The sequence below is a fragment of the Crocuta crocuta genome, unplaced genomic scaffold (assembly GCF_008692635.1).
Source record: "Crocuta crocuta isolate KB4526 unplaced genomic scaffold, BGI_CrCroc_1.0 scaffold90, whole genome shotgun sequence".
NCBI lineage: Eukaryota > Metazoa > Chordata > Mammalia > Carnivora > Hyaenidae > Crocuta > Crocuta crocuta.
The window spans coordinates 6,132,472-6,159,868 of NW_027527449.1; the positions used below are offsets into that span (position 1 = coordinate 6,132,472).

Consider the following 27,397-nt stretch of genomic DNA (forward strand, 5'->3'; position numbering starts at 1 on the left):
CGGGGCCCGGCCCGGGGGACGCCAGCCGAGGCCTGGGGCTGATTGTGATTGGGTAAGTCTCGATTGATCGGGGAAGGGAGGTGGGATGGTGAACTTTTGACCGTGTCCAGTTTCGTGCCGTGTGTGTGCTGGTTAACCCTGGCTGCAAAGCTGGGATCCTTCTGGGCCGAGTCCCTGGACCCGTTGATGAAATCTCTCATGCTGACGTCATCCAGCTTTCCCAGGGCCGAGGGCGCTCACTTGCCCGGAGACGCGTGAGATGACAGATGGCCCAGCGGCCCGGCGAGCTGCGGCTGCTTCTAGGCCGCGCTTGTCTGAAGTCGGGGCGGCCTCGGGTGTTTTAGGGCAAGAGCATCTTCGTGAGAGGCGGCCCATCCACAAAACCGGCTTCGTTTCAACCCATTCAGAACACAGCGCTCGTTTCAGACGGTCCTTTTAAGCAGAAATACAAAATTTTGAGAGCTTTGGTCACTGTTTAATATTGAATTTCTACAAGGCAAAGAGATTTGTGGGCCATCAAGAGGCAAGTTTTAAAAAGTAAAAATTGGGGGCCGCCTGGGTGGCTCAGTCGGTTAAGCGTCCGACCTTGGCTCAGGTCATGATCCCATAGTTCACACATGGCTGTGTGCTGATTGCTCGGAGCCTGGAGCCTTCTTCGGATTCTGTCTTCCTTTCTCTCTGTCCCTCCCCTGCTCATGCTCTGTCTCTCTCTCTCTCTCTCTCTCTCTCGATAATAAACATTTTAAAAAACAGGTATTTGGGTCATTACCTTGTGCACTGGGAAGAGTGACTTGTGGAGGTTAGGACTCAGCCTTAAATTTGATGCACGGGAAATTAGGGCCATATAGTTCCGTGGGTGCACTTCAGTGGGCCAGGCCCTCTTTCCAAATTACGCATTAGCAGTTTTTTAACATCTCTAAAATCTAAGTGGTATAGACAGAAACTTGTTTAAAATTGTTATATGTCTATATATTAAGTAATAAAAGCTTGATAGATGTTCCACCATTTTCACGTTTTAAGGTATTTATAAGACACATGCTGTAAATCCTGTACACTTTTATTATTATTATTATTATTTTGAGAGAGCAAGGGAGAAAGAGCACAATTGAGTAAGCAGCAGAGAAAGAGAGAGAAGCAGGGCTTATCTGAAGTGGAGCTTGAGATCATCCAGAGCAGGGCTCGAACTCATGAACTGTGAGCTCATGACCTGAGCCAAAGTCAGATGCTTACCCGGAGCCACCCAGGTGCCCTGTACCCTTTTTTAGACTGCATAGTTTACATAGGAATTGATAGTTTACAGGAAATTAAAGATGTGCAGTGTTGTGTATAAAGATTGGTTAGAGGAGAGAAATCAAAGATTCAAAACAAAACAAGACATAAAAAGAAAAAACAAAAGGCAAATTGTATAGAGTCTGTTTTTGCTTAACAGTGTCAATAGTTTGGGTCACAGGTCAGATGGCCTGGGTCCAGGGAGCAGCTCCGTCCCTATATTCTTGGTGACTTTGGATATTCATTGAATTAATAGGTTCAAATTCCCCTTCAGATTTCTGAACTCTGTGGTCAAATGTGTATGTTATTACGCTGAACTCTGAAGTTCAAGAAGTTCCACAGAAATATAGAGACTTTTGAAGGAGATGAGACACGAAGCCCAGAGGAGAAAAAAAATCTGGAGATAAAGTGTAGAAGTAGATGGTGGTTGGGGGCATCCATTTTATAGTAGATCCCCCTCCCCCACCCTTCCGGCCACTCTACTAACCCAATCCCTGAATCCTGAAGATCTGTCATCAGCTATACTTCGAAGTCAGTACGAATGCTATCTGGAGAAAATAGATGGTGTTATGTGAAGAGAGAAATTGGTGCTTTCATTCTGTAAATCATTTCCTTAGATTGGAAAGACTCCCCCCCCCCCCACCCCCACCCNCATTTTATGCAACCATTCATTATAAAAGTCACTTTTGTAGCTATCAGTTATCCCAAGAGCTGTGAATTTTCTTTCTTCACGAAGGATAAAAAATTCTCCAGAAATGTCTTGAATTTGAAGAGTATGTTCGTGTCTGGTCACAATGTAGTGTAAACATGAACTTCCAGAGTGAAACCATATCCACTATTTGACTCTCTAATTTAATCTTTGATTGTTGATTCTTTCAGCAAACATAGAGCATCTCAATGTGATAGGCATTCTTTTAGGTGCTACTGATAGGAAAAAATAAAGTGTCAAAATGATCTAAGTAAAAAGCTGTGGGATGGGAAGGGGCCTGTATAATACAAAATGCTGCGGGAAGTGCAAAGAAACAGCTTCGTGTTTTCCGAGAGTAATGTGTGATGACAGTGTAAGCAGTGAGCAAGGGCCACCTGATAGAGCCACCACCGATGATGTGGACACTGTACATGCTCAATCTGATTTAGATCTCACAACTGTATGAAAACATTAACAGTATTTGCACTGTTTTACAGATGGGTCCCAGAGACGAGAAGCAACTTGCTCAGAACACACAGCCTGTCAGAGGCAGAGCGGGATTCTAATGCATCTGTGCTATCCTTATATAGATATTATGAAGCAACATGTTTCATTTAATTCACCACCCTGAGGTTTCAAGTTATTTCTCAGTAGAAGCAGATTAACTTGTAGACTAGGATTTCTTTCTTAATGCTCAAAGCAGTTCTCTCTGATGTGTGTTTAGTCGATTGTCTCTTTTCCATCATACGCATCATGTTTATCTAAAGAGTTACTGAGTCACGTGAAAATTATAAGTAATTGGTGGTTTTGAAAAGCAACTGAATAAAGGGGTGCCTGGGTGGCTTAGTCGGTTAAGCGTCCGACTTTTGCTTAGGTCATGATCTCGCGGTTCGTCGGTTCGAGCCCCACATCAGGCTCTGTGCTGGCAGTCAGCACAGAGCCCGGAGCCTGTTTCAGAGTCTGTCACTCCCTCTCTCTCTGACCCCCTCCTGCTCACGCTGTCTCTCTCTCTCTCTCTCCGAGAAATAAATAAAACATTTTTTAAAAAATAAAAAAAAAAAAAAAGCAACCGAATAAGGCCAAAGGTAAAGCTGTTGATTAGCGTAAGAGCTTGTCCTGTATTCTTCTTTCTTAGCACCTTTATTCTCAGAATCACCTGATTGTGCTTAAGACACATAAGCAATAAGGAGGGGAAAAAATTATATGATTCTGTTGTCTCGTATTTATGGGGAACATATGTATGGAAGGCAGAGGTCCTTGCTAATCTCTGTTTGTGCTAATTAACTTGTTTTTCAAATTCCCTTTGTTGTAGAGTACTATAGGTACATAACTAAGGGCAGAATTTATTCTCTGTATTAATATTTTTCAATTATTTTAATGTTTATTTATGAAAGAGAGAGACAGACAGAGCCTCAGCTGGGGATGGGCAGAGAGAGACACACACACAGAATCAGAAGTAGGCTCCAAGCTCTGAGCTATCAGCACAGAGCCAGATGCAAGGCTCAAACCCCTGAACTGCGAGATCACAACCTGAACCAAAGTCAGACACTTAACTCACTGAGCCACCCGGGTGCCCCAATCTGTATTAATATTTTTTAAAACTCCGTTTACATCCAGTAATATAAATGCTGAAAATTAGGCACCATTTTAATTGATGACACAGAAAACTTTTTTTAAATGAGTATTACCGTGGTATCCCTGTTAAAAAGACTGAAAGTTGATGTTTCCCCCCCAAATCACTGCCATATCTTCAGTTGATATAAAATAGGAGTTATTTGTATGAGAAACTATTATTTCTATAAAAGAATAGAAGTTGTTTACTGTTAAACGTTAGGAAGTTACTTTGACTAAGAGGCAAGTAAATGTTTTAAGAGATTCATTGTAAGGGCATTTTAATGATTAACACTAGCTTTCCTATACCAGTCAGGTTTAGGACCTTATTTAAAGTTTAGAGAGTTCTTCCTTTGTTGTAGTTTTCCATTAACTTTAATATTTAAAACTCTCTCCACATTAGGCAGCAAACCAGACAATGGTACCAAACTAAAATGAGCTATTGTTTGTGTGTTTCACTCATTTCTTCTATTCATGCACTTGTGTGGAGATTCAACAGAATTTAATATATTTCAGAGTTAATATGGGATTATCAAGTTTTTCCCTGGAAGGCTGGTTGGCTTGTTTAATCACAAAGGCACCTGGTCAGGGGACAAGTTGAACCTGAAATCTAGCTCATGGTTCACTTGCTCTGGAGTGAGGCTGCGTCTGCCCAGAGTTTGGGGCAACTTTTACCGGTCTGGCTAAGTTACAAAAAGTTGTGTGTGTGTGTTTTTTCCCATTTTACGTAAAGAGGCATATAGGTTAATGACAACCTTTTTCTAAGAAAAACAAAACTGGTAAGATCCTAGACCTCAGTTTCTTGTGGAAATATGGTATGTGTGAGCACATGTGTGTGCATGCACATGTGTGTGTTTAGGGGGTCACAGCAAGAAGGGAGAAGCAACTTTATGCCAAAGGACCTTTTAAAAGTCTTAATGAGTAAAGTTCTATTATTACATTAGAGATGGTTTTCATGTTTTATTTTATTTTTCAGAAGAGGACTGTCAGAAGGACCTGGAAAGCACAGTTTCGTTGTCAAAAGCAAAGATCCTTTACCTACACGTTTTACAAGAAAAGTGCAGAAAGCCATCGATAAATATACCTGGTAAGAATTAACTTGTAAAATGCTTGTGGTTGCAAAATCAAAACATGCCCATAATGAATATAGGAAGCAAAATCAGTAATGGGCCATGCGTTTCTCAAAGTGTAAAAAAAAAAAGGTTTTATTTTTAGGGTAGCGAAATGCTACACTGCATAAATGTTTTAAAATCAGTCTTAAAAGCAGCTCAGAGAAGCAAAACCACTTGCAGTATAACCTCTTCCCACATTGCTCACATTTGTCTCTGCAGCGAATCCTTGTCGTCATTGGCATCAAGCGGCCGCCCCACACCTGCAGGGGCCCCCAACTCGTGGTCGGGGTCCAAGACCCAAAGTTCCACCACCGGCTTATCCACGGAGAGGAGCTCCATTTACTCTTGGAGAGATGACGTATGTCTCAGAATATTTTGTCGAATTCTGTGATTATACTTTATAATGAAGAATTGCTTTCTTTACTTTAAAAACAATTTTTTTTAATATTTATTCTTGAGAGGCGAGAGACAGAGAGACAGAGGGACAGAGACAGAGCAGGAGTGGGGGAGGGGCAGAGAGAGAAGGAGATACAGAATCCGAAGCAGGCTCCGGCCCTGAGCTGTCAGCACAGAGCCCATTGCGGGGCTTGAACTCATAAACCGTGAGATGATGACCTGAGCTTAACCAACTGAGCCACCCAGGCACCCCAAGAGTTCTTTTTTTTTTTTTTTAAGTTTATTTATTTTGAGAGAGAGAGAGCAGGGGAGGGGCAGAGAGAGGGAGAGAGACAGAATCCAAAGCAGGCTTCAGGCTCTGAGCTGTCAGCACACAGTCTGATGTGGGGCTGAGCTCCAGTACAGAGCCCAGTGCAGGGCTGAATCCCAGCACAGAGCCCGATGCGGGGCTTGAACCCACGAACTATGAGATCATGACCTGAGCCAAAGTCAGACTCTGAACTGACTGAGCCACCCAAGTGCCCTGTTCTATTACTTTTAAATAACTTTTTTACCCATTTTGAAAGCATTATCTGTTACACACATCCACATTCATCTGTATGAATGTATTTACATGTCACATGGAAAAACTTAAAAATACAGAAAATACTAGGAAAAATAAAAATCACTCGTTATCTCATAACCCAGAATCATAGCTGTTGAGAATTTTAGTTTTGTTTTCCACTTCCCAACCCTCCCCCTCTGTATGTTACAAATGATCTCATATCCTATCTATGGTTAGAAATTCAAGACAGACTTTGACAATCAGGAACTTATATACTAGAAAACTTGTGGAAAAGTGAAAACTGAGCAAAATGACCAGTGATTAGGGAATTTCCCACCCGTATTCTAAACCACATCTTTTATTTTCACCTCTAACCCAACAGAAGCTGGTAACTTTAACCTATTTTTGTTTTCTTTGGGAGGGGGATGCTTGGCTGTGAGTCTCCAGCTCTGGCTTTTGTTGGGCGCTTGGCCGGCAACAGTCTCTGGCCTCAGTCTCCCCTCCATCACCCCTGAGAATAGGGGACAGACTCAGTGGCTTGGGTGCTGGCTCTGCGGTCTTTTGGTTCGTGTCCTGGTCTCCTTTGCTCTCTTTCAAAGCAGTTGGCCACTCGGTAGGCACATGGGGTCCACTTCCTTGTGGGGGTGGGAGAGAGCTGGGCTCCCCACGGCGGTGAGAGGGACGCTGGAAAGTCAGGTCCCAGTCACTCAGGACTTTTCAGACAAGGCGGGGCTCCCACACCTGCAATGAGCAGCCCCCCACCCCACTTTCATGCCTCTGCAGGCGGGAAGAAGGCTGAGAACCCTTGCTTCATAGCGTCCAAATTCCGCGATTCTACCGGTACACGTTTTCGTGTAATTATCCAGAGATTCTTGTGACTTCCATTTCAAGAGTTGATATTACATCAGGCCCTACAGTTGCTTTTCATTTAAAAACTTTAACTTACTGAGGCGCTTGGGTGGCTCAGTTGGTTAAGCCTCTGACCTCGGCTCAGGTCATGATCTCACAGTTCATGGGTTTGTGCTCCGTGTCAGGTTCTGTGCTGACAGCTCAGAGCCTGGAGCCTGCTCCGGATTCTGTGTCTCCCTCCTTCTCTGGCCCTCCCCTGGTCATGCTCTGTCTCTCTTTCTCTCAGAAACAGACAAACATTAGAAAATAATTTTAAAAATTTAACTTACTTTTTTGATATACAATATTTGCAATAAGCAACAAAAGCCAAAAGAGAGAAAATTGAAAGTAAACCTTTCTCCATGGCTCAGTCCACTAGTCCCCTTCTGGGAGGCGAATATTATTAGTTTTTACCCTGTGTGCATTTTAAAAGAGAGAATTCAACTCCTCTGCTGTAGGGGGAATGTAATTTGTTACCAGTTTAAGGGAAGCAGCACAGCACAAAACACTGAATAGCGTTCTGTGAAAAATCAACCAGATTTAATCAGGTGTATCAAAGTGAATGTGCCCCTGCTGTTCTTGAGTGTGTATTAGACTTCAGGTTCAGACGCCCCTAGAAGGTACATGGCCCTTTCTATAAAAGCAGTTTTCCTTTTCAGTGGAATCATCATCAGAAGAACAAACTGGGTGGCATTTTACAGATACATGTAGGTGTGTCACGCCCAGCTATATGAGGGACATACGTCTGTGTATATATATGTGTTGTGTGCATAAACATATGGGGGTGTGTGTGTGTGAGTGTATCAGTGTCTGTCAGTATGTACACCTTTACCTGTATATCTGTGTATAATCTCAAGTCTCATAGCTCATGTGGTGGAGATGATCTCTGTTTAACAGTTAAAGAAGCAGAGTCTCACAGTGGCATGTAATTTATCAGAAGAGTAAAAATTGGGCCACTGGTGTGTTTGTGACTGCAAAGTCCACGTTCTTGTTATCATGTTTTACGCCTTCTATATAATGAGCACTTTCAATTTGTGTTACTGATTATGAAGGCCATAGTTCCGCGACTTTAATTTTTTTATTTTTGTAATGTTTATTTTTGAGAGAGAAAGATAGACAGAGTGCAAGCAGGGGAGGGGCAGAGAGAGAGGGACATGGAATCTGAAGCAGGTTCCAGGCTGTCAGCACGTGGGGCTCCAACTCACAAACTGTGAGATCATGACCTGAGCCAAAGTCAGACACTTACCCAACTGAGCCACCCAGGCGCCCATCGTACTTCTGCAATTTTTAGTCTTGTAACCGAATGTGCATTTCTGTTCTAGGAGTTTGACAAAGCCAATGCACAGAAAGTACAGCAGTTATTCTGGGAGGTGGAAGAAATGTTATTCGAAGGGAAAGTAAGCCCTCAGACTCAGAATCTAGTGGCTGAATGCAGCGAGTGGGCCAGAAGATCCCTCCATCTGAGGTATGCAAGTTGTTCACAGTAATTCTCTGAAATGGGTTTTGGAACCACCCACTCCTGACCTGTTTAATACAGTTTGTATATTTTGACTGAAAGCAATTGCCCGGTCAGAATATGTATCCAGATACACGTCTTTACTGAGAAAGCACATTCTTTGAAATAGTGTCTGAGGAAATATTGGGACATTCCAAAGCCCAGGTGCATTCTGATTTGTGAGAGGCAAATGTAGCTCATTTCTTCAAAGAACACTGCATATGTGACAAATAGAGAAACAGTAGAAATGACCCTTTACCTTTCATGTTTGTGAGCAGCACGTCAGCCTTCAGAGCTGAGAACAGTATTTGGGGTCGGAGTGGGGGAGGAACAGAGTGATTATTTGCTGAGTAATTAAATAGCTGGATTTTACTAACTCATCAAGATTCCTTTTGATAAAGGAAAGCTTTTTTTTTTTTAACGTTTACTTTTGAGAGACAGAGAGAGTACAGGTGGGGGAGGGACAGAGAGAGAGAATCTGCAAAGAATCTGAAGCAGGCTTCAGGATCTGAACCATCAGCACAGAGCCCGATGTGGGACTCAAACCCACAAACGGAGAAATCATGACTTGAGCTGAAGTCGGATGCTCAACCACGGAGTGCCCTGGGTGCCCCAGGATAGCTTAGTTTTGAATAGGAAAGCTGGAGAATATAGATTGGGTGTGAAGGAAAGCTATTCTTCCTTCAGTTATTCAGCCAGATGCGCATAGGAGAAAAATTCATCTCAGTTATGTGAAGTTCCTTTGTATTATATCTGGGGAGAATAGATTAGAACACCCCTACAAATGTGTGGTAGACTCTGGGTCTGGAGTTCTTTCTTGTCCGGCAAGAAAGCCGGACGCAGGATTGAAAATGCAAGAGAGGCTAATGTACAGGAGGAGACAAGTACCCCGATTAAGGGTCCTTGCTCCGTTTTTGTTAGGATCCGAAGGCTCACAGACATGGTGGTGGATGTGCGCAAAGAGACAATGAAATTGTGAACATTGTTTCATGGACGTGAGGGAAAGTGGGTTTTGAAGATAGGCGGTGTTAGGGCTTTGGGTCAATACAAAACAAAATCCTGGCACCGGTGTTTATAGCAAATGTGAGGCACCACCTCGGTTTACCTAAACTGGTCTAGGGGACAAGAAAGACAGCATGCTGCCGCAGGGTCAACAAGGTGCCCGAGGCTGGCTCCTCCTGGTCCAGGCGTCCCTGAAGGATGGACGGTGTCGGCGAGGGAGGGAATGAGGGAGCCACGAGAATCTTTCTGGTCACCAGGCAGGCATCTCTGCTCTGACTGGGGCTTAACTTTATTTTGTAATTAAGTGTTTGGGGGGTTGCACAGGAGTGGCATTTGCCTTTGACCATGATTTCTGATGACAAATTTCTTTGATATGTAAGAATATCCGGGAACATAGATTTGTAGAAGACTCATGCATAACCTTTATCAATAGTGATTGAGGTAGGGGATTTAGATGCTTCTCCTATGGGGAAGGAAGGTCCTTTAGCATACAAGACAATGTTTTTAGCATAAAAGGGGTGAAGTTAGTTCTTTGTGAGCAGGGGTCAATAGCTTGTTTGTTTAAGGAGAAGTATTAAGAAAAACACGTGTTTCAGGAAACACAATGTTTGCTGCCATAATTACAAAAGAAGAAGTTCCTACAATAGGTTCCTTCACAGGGTGCAATCAGCATATTCAAGGCCAGAATAAGTCACTCACAAGACGCCTTGGGGGTTGGTGCTCCAAGCCGAAACAATTGGGTGCTGGGTGCGGGTGGATATCCGTCGCCCTCTGATCAGTAAGAGTCCCTGCAACTCACCTTAACCTCCTAGGGAGGTTCTTTCTCAACCTATGAGCTCAGAAACGGCTCCCAACACATAGCACATAGGTTACGTTGTATATAGATAGGCCAGGAGTCATTCTGTCTGGCTCACAAGAGGACCAGTGTTTTTGAGCTGGTTAATAAATTGTTTGTGGAAAGCTTTTTGACTTGATGCTGCACGTGTAAACACCATGAAGGCCCTAAATGTGTCGGCCTTGTTTTTAGGTTATGTTTTAGCTACTCTTATCTACCCTCATCCCCGCCGCCAGTGTAAGGGAGGGTGTTTGCAGAAAGTAGGCCTTAGCGAAGGGACTGCCATACATCACCAGTTAGAAAAGGTATAAGTATTAACTTAAGTTCTGCCCTAAATTAGGCCCTTTGTCTCAGGGTCCAGGCTCAATTGTAACTCTTGTGTTCTTAACCCCCTTTATTATCTAGGTCTTGGATCTGCAAGGCCCATAGGAAGAGCCTTTTGACAATCATCCACAATGCTTTCATCTAAAATCTCTTTTGAAAAGGCAGGAATATGCTTTTCCTTATGAGGAATCTGTGTGGGGAATATCAGTGTGATCTGGAATATTGTGAGGCCTGGTCAATACCAGCAGGCTCATTTCCAACATGAGCCAGTAGTAGAAGGAGGTAACAGTTTTCGTTTCTCATGGCAGGAGCTGTGCAAAAGCTGCCATTTCCTCGCTTTGACTGTCATCCAGTGAAGCCGGTGTGGCTCCCAGCGACAAGGCACCTTTCTTTTGCTGATTAGCCCCACTCTATAGCCCTATTTACCTGTTTACCTAATTTGGTCCTTCCTGTGAAAGCGGCTTTCTGCTCTTGTACTAAGTTAGGGGGGTGTTTCCACCCCGAATGCCTAATCTTCTCCACCTCATATACCTTTGTCCTATATGGGGGCCTTTGCCCTGCCTTACCTATACCTATTTACCTAATCTCCTTTACCCAAACTTGGGTGTGAACATCCTGTGGCTTTCTAATTCTTTATGCCTTGTTAACCCATGGGTGCAGCCTCAGGGAATTGCTAAGCTTATTCCCCACACAAATATAGAGAGATTTTCTTTGCTTACCTCAACTAGGTAACTTACAAGAAATATTTACTCAGTAGTTTTTAAGTCTTCTCCAGTCCTTCATCAGCCCTGTGTCTTGAAGAGTATAGTACGCCCACCGAATATTCATTGCGGGTGCTTACTTTTCTAGGCACGGGGCACTTACTGAAGAGCCAGGAGCTCAGACCTGGCCCTGCCAGTCCTGTTTTAAATAATTAAGATGAAAATGAAGGAGGGCAGGGTGGAAAAAGGAAAGACTGCAGAGAATGTAAGCCCAGTGTGTATATTTATATAGTTTTATTCATTATGTAGATATTAGCAAGCATAGAGAGCTCCTGTGAGAGCCCAGCATTACCTTAGACGTCTGAATCTGTCATCTCTAAGCCACCGATCAGCCCTACAGGTAACTATTATTATATCTTTCCTACAAAAAAAGCAAACCGATGAAATCTGTGGCTTAGAGAGCCCAAGAACTTTGCCTCAGATCTTTTCATCAGTGGTGAGGACAGTCTCTCCTGCTCCCTCACAGCCCAGGCTTGTTCTGTGGCACCATCGTGCTTCTCATGGACCAGCATGTACCTTGTCACTTCATACACGCCTTCAAAATGCCATTTCATCTGACTTTCAGCATTGCAAAACAGGTCTTCCTTTCTCTGATCAAAAATATTAGTAATTTCCTTTCTCTTTCTCTTTTCTTTTCTTTTGTTTTCTTCCCCTTCTCAGAGTATTAGGAAGGCAGCTCATAGTGCCAGCTGATGAAGGGTTCCAACATTTCCAGGGCAACGAGCCGAGTTCCGTGGTCCACACGCCCTTCCTGGATGCCTGCGGACGCAACCACGACAGCAGAGAGTAGGTGCCTATAAGTTCCTTTCGAAAGTACTTTTAATTTCATTTTAGTGGTACTTTTTCATTTATATTTATTTTTATTATTTTATTTGTTTTAAGTCTATTTATTTGGAGAGCGAACAAGCTGGGGAGGGGTTGAGAAAGAGGGTGAGAGGGAGAGAAGCCCACGCAGGCTCTGTACTGCCAGCACGAAGCCTCACACAGGGCTCAAACTCACAAACCCCGAGATCATGACCGGAGTTGAAACTAAGAGTCAGATGCTTAACTGACTGAGCCATCCAGGTGCCCCCTTTTTTTTTTCATTTCATTTTAGTTATACTTTTCATGTCTATCTTTGCCAGGAGCCTTGGCTCCACTGATTTGGAAGCTTAGATTTCAGTGAGGGGCAGGGGCAGAGCATCTTTTCACAGGATGCTTCTCATTCTAAGTTGATAGTGACAATGGTGATGATGGTGATGAGTGTAATACGGATATCAAGGGAGTTAACTTTTGAACTTTTGTTTCAAAGACTCAGAAAGGCAGGCTAGATGCAAAACCAAAAGCTGACCCCTTGTGGTGGATCCCAAGCTCCAACACAATAGCAGAAGAAATAAATCTCTACCCCGTTTTCTTTTGGTTGCCAACAGGTTTAGATCTCACTATGCCAGTCACACATAGTTGGGACTGTGCTGTGACATCTTTTCATTTCAGCCAAGGGGGTTCAAACGCCTAGAGTAAGTGAAGCTTTTAAAAGGCCCTTAAAATGTTGAATGATGCCTGTGTTAAAATGTTGCTTTTAAGGATATGACTTTCATCAAATGTAATAATCAATGATTTTTGTTTGTTTGGGAATCTGTACTTTGTGGATAATTTAAAGACTCGTCCAAATCATCCAAGCCTCGTATTCTTGATGTTCTGCACACTCTCACGGAGGGTCTGTTCTTTCCCCACAGGCTGTGCGTCTCTGGCTCCCAGATACTCCCAGCGGTGTGTCCCGCCTCTGCCCTCCTGGGCCCCGCTTGCACACGGCCTGCTGACCTGCTGGCGTGTCCACCCCTGGAAGAAGAGATTTATGATGTGGATGGAAAGATTGAAGAATATTTTGCTTTTGACGGAAAAGAAGAGTAACTAGAATTTATTTGACATTGGCCTACTATAATAATGTTAACTTACTTGGCATTTATTTTGATTATCCGTTCATTTGGTGTTTTGTGTTGTTTTTACTTGTCCAAAAGATTTTCCATTTTTTTGAGAGTAATAGACTCCCCCAAATTTTTAGATTCCTTAGAGGATATGTCTGGTAGATCCACGCTTCCCTTTCTGCTTTGACCTATGGCACAGATAGGACACAGGGTGTGTGTTCAGCATGCTGATGAAAGTGGACAGGGCCACCTGAGGCCTCCAGGCTGTCCAGAAGGGCAAAGAGGAAGGCCCTGTTTCTGCACTAAATGCAGAGACTTAAATTGGTTCTTAGATAGAAGTTACAGATATTGAATAATAAAAATTTGCCTCGTGATTAAAAACTGGTAGCATTAAAAAGTTTTAAATACACAATGTGGTATTTAAAACAGAATGGTATGGGGGCGCCTGGGTGGCTCAGTTGGTTAAGCATCCGACTTTGGCTCAGGTCATGATCTCACGGTTCGTGGGTTCGAGCCCCATGTTGAGCTCCGTGCTGACAGCTAGCTCAGAGCCTGGAGCCTGTTTCAGATTCTGTGTCTCCCTCTCTCTGACCCTCCCCTGCTCACACTGTCTCTCTCTCTCTCTCTCTCTCTCTCAGAAATAAATAAAACATTAAAAAATTTTTAAAAATAAAACAATGGTATGTTCATTCATATATGTGTAATATACATGCATAGTAGGTCGATGGATGGGTGGATGGGTGGGTGGATCGATGGATAGATAGATAGCACTGTTTTGACTTTAACCGCTGATACTTTTAGTAATTACCTGGGTTTTGTTCTTAGGGATGATGAATGTCCTGAACAAAAATCAGTTCATCGTCATAGGATGTGGCGTAAACACGGACTTCCTCCTGTTTCTCCTCATGACTGTATCAGAGACGCGGTGGCTGCGGGAGTGTTTGATCGTGTCTGGACAGATGTGGTAGAACTATTCGAAGAGCTGATTAGAAAACATTGGGAAGCTACGCTCCCAGGTACTTATTTGTAGCATGTGACCCTAATGAAAAGGAAAAAAAAAAAAGACCCCCGTTGCCCAGCTTTGTGCCCCCACCCAGCTTGGCCACACCTGGCATGTGATTGGGTGAGAAGGGAAGTAGGTTTTCCGCCCTCATTCACAAGTGATCTTTAATCCTTTCGAAAAGGACATTGTTATTTTTTGAGTTGTAAAAATAACATGTATGCACTTCTGAAACACTAACATAGGATGATACAAGAAAGAAGCTAAAAGTCACTTTAAAAATCTCTAATAATAGGGAGCCTTCTCTAATAATAGGATATTGGTTTTTAATTGTTCATGACGTTATTTGTAAATTGGACACACAGATGATTTAACGATCACTTCATTTAACCTCCTAAAATGTTCTCAGAACGACTTGAGGTCAAGAAGAAACGTCAGTGGTGGACAATAATGGCTGATGTTAGGTAATCAGTAGGGTAGTGACCATGTTAATTTAAATATATTCTTTTCCCAATCTCTGGATCAGTTGGGGTATTATACTATAGCAAGAATTTTTCTTGCCCCAGTGCATAATCCCTCGCTTTCCACCTACCATTGAAATGATAGAATGTGTGTGGGGAAAGCGTCATATCAGACAATTGCTTTGTGGGGTCTGTGTGTTCTACACGGTCCAGTGGCCATCGGAGACTCACAGTAACTCAGAATGAATATTCTCTTAGAGAATTTTAAGTACCTATATTAGATAATATGTTTCCTAATATTGATTTTTTTTGGTCATTGACCCAGAAGGAAAGAAACAGAAAGAAAAATTGAAAGTAGCTGAGAATAAATCTCCACTTACGCTCATTTCTCGTATGAACACTGATGCCTTGAGTGTTCCCCCATCCAGAAGCTCTGAAGCCCGAAGTATATCCCTGGCTTCTCATCTTCATCCACCTCAGGTACATGTTTTTCTACCAGTCTCTCTCTTTAAGAGTTTTGTGTCTGGCCTCTATGTCAGAGTGTCTGCTGTTCTAATATCAAGTATTTGGGTCTGTTGATTGGACTAAAATTTAAAAATAATTTTTGTATAGGGCTTAGTAGCACCACCATATTCTTCAATAGAATAGAGACACTCAGATTTGAGACTTCCTTCCCACCTGCCTTGAGCTGTAGAGCTATTTTCATATTTTTATTTTTACTTTTAAAAATTTTTTGTAATGCTTATTTATTTTTGAGACAGAGAGAGAGAGCAAGGGAAGGGCAGCGAGGGTGAGACACAGAATCTGAATCAGGCTTCAGGCTCTGAGCTGTCAGCATAGAGCCCGACACAGGGCTCGAACTCACAAACAGGGAGATCATGACCTGAGCTGAAGTCAGAGACTTAAAGAACTGAGCCTCCCAGGTGCCCCTCCATATATTTAAAGAGAAAAACTACTTTTCCACAACATTTATAACCAATATGAAGGTTATAGATGTTCTCTGGTCTTCCCTCCAAAATGATTAAAAAAAAAAAAAAAAGCCAGTATATTGGATCCATTCAACCCTTAATGAGTTTACATTAAGTGCACCATATTAGGTGTGTTGAGTTGTGTTTACCATATACATGAAAGCATAGTCCCGGATCTAGTAGAATGAAAAGCATAATACAAGTCATATGCAATACATTGTGTCAGTTCTGTGCAAAACAGGACCTCAGAAGAATAGAGGAGAGAACGATTCATCCTGACTGGAGCTGGAGTCTTGATGTTTTAGGTTGGAGGTGAAATTTGAGTAGAAATGCAAAGAAACAAGTAGGGCTTGCATGGGTAGGAAATCCGCCTGGGTCATTTCGGGGCAAGCAGAGGCATGGTGGGGGAGGTGGAAGGGGTGTGTGTAGAGAACAGTGATTGGACGGGGTGGGATTAGAGGCGAGGAAGCTGGGACCGCCAGGGGCATTGGGTCAAGACCAGAGTACTGAAAGCCAAGAACCTATGGGGGAGTTACTGTAGACATGTCATTTAACTTTTCCGAAGTTTAGTTCCCTTTATCTGGGGAATGATGATGATAATACATTGTGCAAGGTATTGCTGTCAGGATAAAATCTTATAAATAGGTGAGGGTTCCTAAGGAAGAGCCTGGTGTGAACTAGGCACTCAGGACATTTTCTTGAATTGCTTCCTTAGTGGAAGATGAGGCTGGAAAGGCTGATCTTGTCCATGGGAGACATTCAGTAACACTAAAGAGTTTGGACTTTATGTGTTTTTTTTTTTAATATTTTTATTTATTTCTAGGAGAGAGAGAGACAGCATGAGCAGGGGAGGGTCAGAGAGAGAGAGGGAGATACAGACTGAAACAGGCTCCAGGCTCTGAGCTGGCAGCCAGCACAGAGCCCGACGCGGGGCTCGAACCCACGAACCGCGAGATCATGACCTAAGCGAAAGTCGGACGCTTAACCGACTAAGCCACCCAGGCGCCCCTGGACTTTATGTTTTGCACAGCTTGTCTTGTGTGGCCGGGGGAGGGGAAGAGATGAAGAGGGTAAGACAGGATTCCTAGTCTTGAGGTACATGCAGTTTAGCTGGAGGGAGTCAAGCCAGGATAAACAGTATTGCACGCCCACATGCACCCAGGCAAGATGAGGCAGTCAGTAGATAATAGGGTAGATGAGAGTTTGAGCCATAGAACTACAAGTGTCCGGCCCAGTGGCACAATTTACGAGCTCTGTGATCTTGAATCAGTCCCTTAAAGCCTCAGTTTCATTATCTATGGGATCTGTGAGGAGTCTGAGAAGCAAAGGAGATAAGATGTTGAGTACATCGTATAGAGTAAGCACTCAATAGCCTTGGCTTCCATTATAACCAGATGCAAATTGTATATCAGATCATATATCACGTCACATCGCATCACATCATATATTGTAAGTTGATATCCTTTAGCTCATGAACGCCATGAGGTTCAGAGGAAAAGTAGCACACCCTCCATAAAGTAGAGTAATGCATGATTCAATCCTAAATGACACGGAGGGTTTGGTAAGGCTGAAGGGAAAAGGGAAGCTATTCAAGGCAGAGGCAAAAATATGCACCTAGCAGAGGAGCAAATCACCAAGTGTAAAAGAACACAGGCCTGAACAGGATGTGTGGTTCAGGGAGCAGTTATTTAACATAGAAATATCTAATAGGGTTGGTTTACTCTGTAGTGTAAGGGCTTTGCAGTAAGACGTCTTTGCTTCTGCCTGTCAAAATAAACTTTTGGGATTGCTCCCGCTTATTTTATTTTTTTCTGGTCTTTTTAAACTGCTCTGGGAGGTTCAGCAGTGTTTCCCACTTTGCATATTCAAATATTCAGTATGAATCTCATCAAAATGGGCAGCTGATGACAATGTAGAAAAGAATCTAGACGTGTCAGGCAAAATAGAACTAAGCTTGCAAAATACGGAAACATCAATCTAAGGAGTTTTTTTAGAAGTATTTTCTTTTTATAGATTTAATTTTTTTTTTTTTTTTTAGTTTTGAGGAAGACAGAGAGCGTGCAAGCAGGAGAGGGGCAGGGAGAGACGGAGAACCTTGATCAGGCTCAACACAGAGCCCGATGTGGGGCTCGAGCTCATGAACTGTGAGTTCATGACCTGAGCTAAAATCCAGAGTTAGACGTTTAACCGACTGAGTCACCCAGGCAACCCTCTTTTCATGGCTTTAATGGGTTTCAAAAATGTTTTTCTTTTTTTACAGCTGATTCATTGTTTTCATTTGGATCTATGTTAAAAGGAAATGAATGGATGACAAAGTTGAAAATAAAGTATTATTAGAGCCTGTTTTGGAATAGTCAGAGTGTTCTGGCGGTAGTTACAATAGGTTTTAATTTATTCCGCTAACATGGTTTTTTTTTTACATATTCAGCATGGGGGGTAAATGTGATTGTGGTTGCCACATCTAATCTTGAACTAGAATACATTTCTAGTTTCGGAAATCCTGTTTGCCGGATACAATGCTGTTTTACTTGCTAGTTGGTCATATTGTGTGACCAAATAGAGAATTCAGGATTATTTAGCCCTTACTTCATTCTTTCCCTGTGCTATTTAACTTAACTCTCAGACAAAGTATGTATCATTATCCTCGACCTAAAGATGAGGAAATTAGGACTCCCAAGAACAAAGTAAGCTTTCTAAGACCACCAGTCAGGAAGGGGTTAGAATTGGGATTCAAACGTAAGCCTTTGAGATCTGGTGTTTGGGTTTTTTTCCTAGGCTCTTGTGCCGGCCCTGGGCAGCTACCTTCCTCAGGCTGTGAAGACCTCCTCTGGCAGCAGCCCAGTTAGGAGCCGGGTACCCTTTCTTTACTTTTCCAGAATCTCTCTCTGCCTTCTTCACCATGGCGTGCCCTGGCCGCTGCCGCATACTGGCTGTTTGGAGGGCTCCCTTGCCCCATAGCTCTCGGAGCTCAGCTGAACGGTGGGACATTTGTTCTCTCTTGGCCTCTCTAACAGGTCGCAGGGACTGGTGACATTTCTCCCTGCAGCTACCCTTTCCGGCTTCCAGAAACCTCTCCCTCCCTTCTTGCCACGTCCGGCTTACAAGTGGTAATGAGCCCCTACTGTGCTGTTGTTACATCATGTTGGGAAATTAAGCGATTCCCTGGTCATTTCTCTTCCCACATCTTTATAAAGCATATTCCCTCTTAAGACTTTTCCTCGGGGGCGCCTGGGTGGCTCAGTCGGTTAAGCATCTGACTTCGGCTCAGGTCATGATCTGAGGGTTCGTGGGTTCGAGCCCTGCATTGGGCTCTGTGCTGACAGCTCGGAGCCTGGAGCCTGCTTTGGATTCTGTCTCCCTGTCTCTCTGCCCAACTCGCACTTTGTCTCTCTCTCTCTTTCTCAAAAAGAAGTAAATATTTTTAAAAAATTAAAGAAAAGAAAGAAAACTTCTCCTCACACTAGCCTATTGGGGTGTGCCGTTTGTTTCCTGCTGCTTCCCGACGGCCGCCAGTGCTTGCAGTGGCACTGGGTGCTTTTAACGTCTACTGTTTTTACTTTTCTCAGATTCACCGCTTCTCCAACAATTTTTACAATGATTTGAGTGGTGTGATGACAATTCAAGCAAAACCGCTTCAGCAGAGACCTACCTATTTTGCAGACAGAACACAGTACGTATACGAAATACTTACCCAGCCTGTTCTCTATGCTGGATACACCTGAGCATGAAGACGGCAAAAGCCCGTGCGCTGGGTGTGCGTGAGCACGTTCAGGGAAGGATGCGGCCATGTGTGAGAATGAAAATGCACTGCTCTAATATCAACCACAGAATGACTGGAGTTAGGTTAGGGTCGATAGGTAAGAGGAAGATAGCTGTGAATTCTTCATCTTCCGGGCTCTACTATATGATTGCAGTCAGTGAGAACCTTAGATCTTATTTTCCTCTGGATGATTCTTCACTGAAACTAAAATTGAATTGAAATGATAGTCTGTCCATGCATTCAGCCAATATTTAGAAGTATCTTCTTGAGCCAGGCACTATTCTAGACAGTGCCTTCTAAAGGACGCATCTATCTGTGCCCTGCTCACCTAATGCCTACAGCTGAGTAATGAACTTGACTTCCACCCCCCAGGAATGAGCAAGAAGACAAATCACTGGGCGTGGGGGCCAGTGCTCCGTCTTTGGCCCGGCACCGTCTGGGACGTGTCTCAGATGCTCGCGGACTCCACGCTTCCACAAGGAAAACAGCTGCGCATACGAGGCTGCCTTCTCTTACTTCAGACTCTCAGAGAATGAAAACCCCCAATGTGTACAGTGACGAAGTTCTTAGGGGAACAAAACTGTAAGTCTTGTTTCTCTGCTGGTAAAGCAAACACCACATGTTACGGAGGATGAGACAAATCTACTCTACAGTCTATGTACTGTTCTTTCTATCTGTGTTTTATGCATTAAAAAAAGTAAGGGGTTGTTTGTCCCACCAATAACCAATGTTTGCTTGGGGCAACGTCACCGTCTTTGATTATGCATATCTGTTTCCCATTACTTCTCACCACCCGCCTTGACTGGGGTCAGCCTCGCCTTCTCTCTGACCCACAAACACACCAGCTACACTGGTCCTTACTTCATGGGGATTTTGTTCATGCTCTTTTACTTCTATTAAAGTAACCTGCTTTTTCTATCAAAGTACGACAAGTTCACAGTAGAACATGAGAGCAGTACCCAGACTATGAGTGGGCGTCAAAGGTCACCGTATGCCGAACACATAGAAATATAAAAATGCTAACTGCAGATAAATTTACTACTGATTTTATCTATGAATACGTTTGTTCTTTACTTTCCCTTATCTTTTTTTCTAACACTACATTATCCTACTATTAAAGCTTTTTTCATATTTTTTCACTTAGTATGATTCCTGTTTTCCACGGTGTTAAGTATTTCTGAAAGCATGATTTTAATGACTGGAAAATAACATATGGGGATGTGGGAATTTATTAAATATTTCCCCTATTACTGAAACTTTTCCTTTCTTCTATATTTTCACTATTATAATGTACAGTGGACATCATTTTCTATAAATCTTTTAAGTTTTTATTTAAATTCCAGTTACTTAACAAACAGTATAATATTAGTTTCAGATGTACAATATAAATCCTAGTAAGGATGTCTTGAAATTGCTTTCCCTGTTGGTACAGTCCTAGAAGTAAAGCTACCAGGTCAAAGATTATGGGTATTTTTGTGACTCTTCACATATTTTCCCAAAGCTCTTCCCAAAATGGTTCTAACAATTAATAGTCCCACTGGTGGAAAACTGTTTCTATGCAGCCTCTACACTATGGGTAGCATGTGTGTTTAAAAACTTGATAGCCAATATGGTCATATTTTAATTTTCATAACTTGATTACTAATGAATCAATGAATTAGAATCTTACTATAGAATATCCTTCTCTACTCTTGTGCATGAACCAGACAATCTTTCCAGGTCAGGGTCTGGCGGGGAATGTCTCTTCTGGACCTTTCCTCACCCATCCTGATGCACTTTATGATCTGGTTGTCCAATTCAAGAACGAAAAGTATCACATTGAACCTGATAGCATTAAATCTATTAAAAATGTAGGGATGACTGACATTTTCAATATTTAGTTTTCCCATCAAAGAATATATTTTGCGTCTCCTTTTAGTGACCTTACGTAAGGTTTTATAGTTTTCCTCATCTAGGCCCTCCACCTCTGTGAGTAATTTTATCCTTCATTCATTACTCTGTTCTCTAAGTTTCTACAGCACTTATATTTAGAATCATTTAGCATAGCCCTTTCTTACATAAACTGATTACACTGTTCCCTAATAACTTCATGGGTTTTCATCTTGTTTTCAGTAACTTATAGGCCCCTTACGAGAAGGAACTAGATCTTCAATTATTTCCATATCCTGCACAGGGACTAGCATCGCTGAGCACTCAGTACATACAGCTCGACGGTCACTGCTGAGCAAGGAGAAGGTGACTGGAGCTGGTGGTCAGTGTCCTCTTGACATTTGTCTTCCTGACACTCTGCTCATCCTACGTGAGCATTTCTTTGGAAAGGCAATTGTGATTAGCAGTTCCGACAAGGAGCTTCGTGGTGAGGTCCATCCCCCTCTCCCCCTCTCTCTGCCCGGCGCTCAGTTACATGTTGTTGTGTTCACAGGCAAACCGGCATAGACCGGGGGTCCCCCCCACCAGCCCCTGCCTCCCGGAGCAGGTTACCCCCCATAGGCTCAGAGACTGGTGAGCAGAATGTGGCAGTTCCCGGATCTCGACCTGTTCCTGTAAGACAGATTTCATTATATTTAAGCGCACCATTTAGGTTGTCTATTGGAAAACGAACACACACAATATAATTTGGGCAATTCCGAATGAACTCCGTAAGGTGAAATGTCACCATAAACTGCTCCCTGAGAGTAACTGGCATGCCAGAACTGACGGGAGGTGGGAGGGTTAATTCACTGTCGTGTGAAATAAAAACACGGTTTGAACTGAATCAGAAAGTCCAGGTGTCAAAGCAAATCTGATAGTCAGGATGGTATTGCAAAGACAGTAGCATGAAGGTCAGGTCAGGAAGCAGGGAGATCTGTGTTTGAACCCTGCCACGCAAACTGTGTGATTTAGTAGAAATTAACCTTCCCACGCCTTTATTTTCTCACCTGTAAAAGGGCCACGGTGATTCCTCCCTCAGAGGACTGTTCAAAGGATGAAATGAATTTATGCATGGGAAATTGGGAAATAGTGCCTGCATAAAGTAAGAGCTCAGTAGACGCCCCGGCCATTTTTCTGAGCTCTCCTTTTTACAGCTAATGTGCACTGTGTCTGTTGCCATGTGGGGGGAGTGTCTACACCCAGGCTCCACCCAGCTACGCGATGGCGGAAGGTCTGGGGAAGGTCTGGGGCTGCTAGTGTGCATAACCGGGTTCCCCCCCACGGTTACAGTGACTCCCCACTTCGCTCCCGTACAAATAATGTGTCCCTATTTCATAAAACATAGAACGACGCCAGCTGTGGGAACATAAAGGCCTAAGGAGAAAAGCTGACGAAATGTTTCCTCTTGCATTCCTTTACGTCCTCGAGAACAGCAGTAGAATCCATTCCTAGAAAGGCAAGAATTGCACAGCTTTCGTGTGTCACCTTAGAATGTTGTGGCTTAGAGTAAAATCGTAAAAGAAGGCAGACATCACATAAAAAAGTCAGAGGCTTCGTAAATGCAAAATTTCTATTATAATTTAATATTGAGAATATTATGTGGTTTATCTATTAGGTTTTCTATTAGGTTTATCTATTAAGACACTATTGTTTTCTCAGGTTAAATAAAAAAACGATATAATCAAAATATATTTGGACATTTATGCTTGATAGATGTTATACTTGCCTATCTAAATAAAAGTTTCAAGTAAGGGAATGAATGGATGAATAAATGAGTGAATGGTTAAAGCACAAAGAAAGAAATCTTCTTTTGTCTTTTTAAGGATTGCATTTACTTGAAACCAAAACATGTTATCCTTTGTTTAGTACAGAGGGAGGCATCCTCAGAACCGTGTGTTAAGTGCAGTACCTGACAGTTTAGAACGCTCACCTCTTCGAGAAAGATACCTGACCATAGAACAGTTTTCAAGACCCAGCACAACCCACACATTTCGGGTAGGTCGTCTGTTAACCTAAAATTTGACTTTTAAAAAATATCTGAAATAGCATCGGCTGCCTGGGGGGCCCAGGCGGTTAGGCATCCGACTTCAGCTCAGGTCATGATCTCACAGTTTGTGGGTTCAAGCCCCGCGTCGGGCTCAGTGCTGACAACTCAGAGCCTGGAGCCTTCTTCCGATTCTGTGTCTCCCTCTCTGTCTGCCCCTCCCCTGCTCACATACTCTCTCTCTCAAAAATAAATAAACATTAAGAAAAAAGAGTCTTGTTTAAAAAAATACCTGAGACAATAGAGCTCACCCCTTATTTTATTTTGCTTCTAACAGTTAGATACTCCTCGAAAAGGTTCATTGACCCTGATGGAATTTGCTGGCCACACATGGACAAGTCAAAGTCTTTTGACAGGTCAGTTTTCCCTGCATATAAATAAGTGATGTGTTATGTGAAGTTTCAAGTTTGGAAAGAGAATCGGAAGATTATCTACCTAAATAGGACTCTTTTGACCAGGTAAGAGCAAATACCACGTGTTTGTCACCTATGGCCAGACACAAAGGTCTCTAGAAAGAGCAGAACTGCACCGATAAGCCCTTGTCTGCTGTTAGTCATAAAGGGAAAATGCCCACATGCTCTTCATTAAATTGGGACCTGACTCGCAGGAAAAGGAAATGCTGTGTTATGAGTCTTATGAGAAATCAGCGTCTCTTTCTGCACTGCAGTTTTCTTGTTTTCTCATAACACCCTACTCTTAATTCCCTTTGAAGATCTAATTTTTAAAAATGCCTCATAAAGTCAATACAAATATGTTATAATGCAGAGTGTTACAGAAAAATACTTATTTTCAGCCTAATAACTATTTTTAGAGAAAAGTTTCTAGTCCAAATTCAGGCCCGTGATATTTTAATTTTCAAAACTGTTACCAGTAGTTTTGTTTAAGGAGCATCATACTGTCCTGCATCGTGCCACTCAGGAATCAAGTGCCAGCTTTCCATCCTACTTCCTGAGCTCTCTTGGGAGAGCCTCAACCTCCCTGGGCCTCAGTTTCCTCTCTTATGTTTTTTAAATTTTTTTAACATTTATTTATTTTTAAGAGACAGAGCGAGGCAGATCATGAGCAGGAGAGGGGCAGAGAGAGAAGGACACCCAGAATCGGAAGCAGGCTCCAGGCTCTGAGCTGTCAGCACAGAGCCAGACATGGGGCTCGAACCCATGCACCGTGAGATCATGACCTGAGCCGAAGTCGGACGTTCAACCGACTGAGCCACCCAGGCGCCCCTCAGTTTCCTCTCTTATAATAGGCTGTGTTGACCAAACAATCATTGGGGAAAATGTATAGAAAAGACCTCGCTAGATCCCAGGCATATGTTGTTTGTTCAAAAATTAGGCATCATTTGTATTATAGATAATGTGAAACGTAAAGGGTAATGTGCTGTTTTAAGGCAAGTGCTATAATTTAAAAATAAGTCTAGTAAAAATGAAGCATTGTGACAACACACTAAGTTTATCACTGTTCATATCAGCCCTTCTGTAGTTCTACAGCATTGTGATGTCAAAGATTCTTTAGCCTTTTACAGATTTTCTCCTGTGCGAATAGCCCGAGGGTGCTATGCCTTTCTGTTGCGTTTTTTTCTTGCATATTCCCTAGCATTGGTAGCTCTTATTATCAGTGACCATAGCCCTTTCTCTAAAAGGCAGTCATGCTACCTTTCATCAGGCATTGCTCTTAATTGTCAATGGTCAGGAGGAAAGTAGGCATCAGTGTGTTGATTAACAAATAGCATATGAGGTACTCACTCTGTGTCATACTCTGAGCTGAGGGCTGGGATGCAAACACCAGTCTGGGCCCCGAGGAGCACTCAGCGTAGTGAGGAAGGTGGAAGGGACCATGAGGAGATGAGCAGAAGTGCCAGCTGGGTGTGCAGCTCGGCAACGGATGGAGGGGCTTCCCTGGCGGGGGGTGGGCCATGCCAAATCAGGATGAGCGTCACGTGGTGTGTGAGAGTGAGTCCGTGGATGTGTGGTAGATGGTGGTGCTGAAAGATGGGGCTCAGAGAATATCGATGAATTTCGTTTTGGAGATGTTGACCACAGGACGCAAAGTGGAGCTGTCTAACAGGTTATTGGGCGCACAGGATTAGAGGTTCAGAGAGGGAACTGGATTTCTGAATTTGTTTTAACTCCGCACATTTAATTTACCCCCAATACTAAGCCACTCTATTCTGTTATCGATAATTTTGTGACTATTATTACTGATGGCCGGGAGCCTTTCTCATTGCTATAGAAGTAACTGAGGTACATAAGAGAGAGATTTCTGTATTTCCAAGGATTTTTCTTTTTCTCTGACAAGCTTTCTTTGACAGGCTTTGCTTCCAGGTCAAGAAGCACCAGGAGCTATTAATTTATCAACATTTGTTCTGGGGCAGAAGAAAAAGAAGAGAAGCTGAGGGGTATCCCCAGTAGTGGGAAGGGTCTCTTAAGGCAGCTGACATTCCTTCTGCGCCCGTGCTGTAGTAGGGCCACTGGAGCTCACCACTCAGCTTCCTGGGATCCACCTCAGGGTAGAAGGTTCTAGCAACACCAGCCACTTCTGGGAGGACACAGGGCTAGCACTTAGGCTAAATGGAGAAGGGGAACAGCATCCTTCCTTCCTCTCAGGACCCTCAGTGGCAGTTTTCACATATTTCCCGGTTTATGTAAAAGCAACATGAAAGTTTTTTGTTTTTCTTTTCTTTTTTTTTTAATGTTTTATTTATTTCTAGGAGAGAGAGAGACAGCACGAGCAGGGGAGGGTCAGAGAGAGAGGGAGTCACAGACTGAAATAGGCTCCAGGCTCTGAGCCGGCAGTCAGCACAGAGCCCGACACGGGGCTCGAACCCACGAACCGCGAGATCATGACCTAAGCGAAAGTCAAGACGCTTAACCGACTAAGCCACCCAGGCGCCCCTGTTTTTCTTAAAAAAAAAAAAAAATATCGCCTGCATTGAATGTATAAAGCCATCCTTCTGAGAGCTGGAATTTTTAAGCAGTTTAATGGGAGTTACTTTTTGGTTGGTGTTTCAGGTTCACAGCATCCACCTAAATCTTTTCAGAGGACGACTCTGACTTCAAGAAAGAGATTCCAAGTGGCATCTTGATGGAGCCGGGAGCAGTCGGAGTCCCAGCATGCCATTTATCACAGGGATAGCAGAAGAACAAGTATTACACTATGTATCTGTTTGTCTGACAGTGGGACGTGAGCCCGGCTGAGAGAAATGCAAGCAAATAAACAACTTAGTTTTGAACCTTTGCGTTGTAAAGAGAAGACAAGTCAAATTCACCGACCTTCTTTACCGGAAGCATTCTGATCTAATATGTGTTTATAATCCGTCACCTTACCAATCACATATGCAGACACACACACTATCAGTGCATGTATTCACACACTACCTAACATATGAGAGGACATTATCTAGGAATAAGCCATTTTGTAACTTTGTGTCTCGACATATGTTTTGTGTCTCATTCTGTCACTAGTCCATCAAAACCCTGGACGCTATTGAAGTGATGTCACTCCCTTCTCTAGAAAATAGCAAAACCCTCTTTGGTACTGTATGTCCATTTAACTAAGATTCAGACTGTTCTGGTTGTCGTGATGACTTTCTTACACCATTTTTTTAATGTTCTTTTATTTTGTATTTTATTTTGTTTTATTATGTTCTTCATGTTGTTTAATTTTGAGAGGGAGAGAGAGAGAGAGCATGAATGGGGAAGGGGGCAGAGGGACAGGGAGACACAGAATCAGAAGCAGGCTCCAGGCTCTGAGCTGTCAGCACAGAGCCCGACGCGGGACTGGAACTCATAAACCATGAGATCATCACCTGAGCTGAACTTGGACGCTTAACGTATTGAGCTGCCCAGGTGTCCCTTTACACGTTTTTCTAAAAAGTACTTGAAGTCAGGAGCCTCACTGAGGGGTGTCGGTGGCTGCCTCCCAAGCCAGTTTCGTTTTACTGGTTTTCATGCTCAAACTCAGGCAGTCTATCCAAAAGTGTTCCAAATGTATTGATTTTGAAGGCTGAATGGAAACCATACTGTGTGTGGGTGTCTGTCTGCTGTCTGCAGGTGAAGGTGTTCGTCCACTGGACTGAAGCGCTGCAGCAGCCTACTGCGTGGTTTAGCACAGTCTCATCTTTGCTCATGCGTCACCTCTGCTGTGAAGCTTCCCCAATCCTTCTGTCCAAAGCAGTGGCCCTTTCCTCTGTCCACTCGCCCTGCTCTGTGTTTCTTCCACGCTCGAGCCCCTATCTGGTGTGCATAGAAAATGGGATAGGGATTGCCAAGGGGACGGGAGCAGTTGGAGGTCAGGCTCTAGGGCCCTGCCCTGCCCTGCCCTGCCCTGCCCTGCCCTGCCCTTCCCTTCCCTTCCCTTCCCCCTTTTTTGAGAGAAAGAGAGGGAGAAAGTGAGTGAAGGACAGAGAGAGAGAGGGAGGGGGAGGA

At 43.2% G+C, this 27,397-nt stretch overlaps 1 protein-coding gene across 3 annotated transcripts; it reads left to right on the forward strand.

Annotated features, from left to right (window-relative positions):
* Positions 1–6: 6 nt before the first annotated feature.
* Positions 7–26,202, forward strand: FAM149A (family with sequence similarity 149 member A). Of its 3 annotated transcripts, none has more exons than XM_077762350.1 (14): positions 7–52; positions 4,545–4,655; positions 4,900–5,038; positions 7,831–7,973; positions 11,586–11,711; positions 12,641–12,811; positions 13,655–13,845; positions 14,616–14,770; positions 18,825–18,928; positions 19,391–19,600; positions 21,441–21,561; positions 22,796–22,924; positions 23,251–23,329; positions 25,982–26,202. In XM_077762350.1, the coding sequence occupies exons 4-14, from the start codon at positions 7,888–7,890 to the stop codon at positions 26,053–26,055; spliced, it is 1,446 nt and encodes a 481-aa protein (XP_077618476.1). In that variant the 5' UTR covers positions 7–52; positions 4,545–4,655; positions 4,900–5,038; positions 7,831–7,887; the 3' UTR covers positions 26,056–26,202. The 3 variants fall into 3 exon arrangements, with proteins under 3 accessions (XP_077618476.1, XP_077618491.1, XP_077618482.1); XM_077762365.1 differs by having other exon boundaries at positions 14,619–14,770; XM_077762356.1 differs by lacking the exons at positions 7–52; positions 4,545–4,655; positions 22,796–22,924; positions 23,251–23,329; positions 25,982–26,202 and adding an exon at positions 22,275–22,546 and having other exon boundaries at positions 4,958–5,038.
* The last annotated feature ends 1,195 nt before the right edge of the window (positions 26,203–27,397 follow it).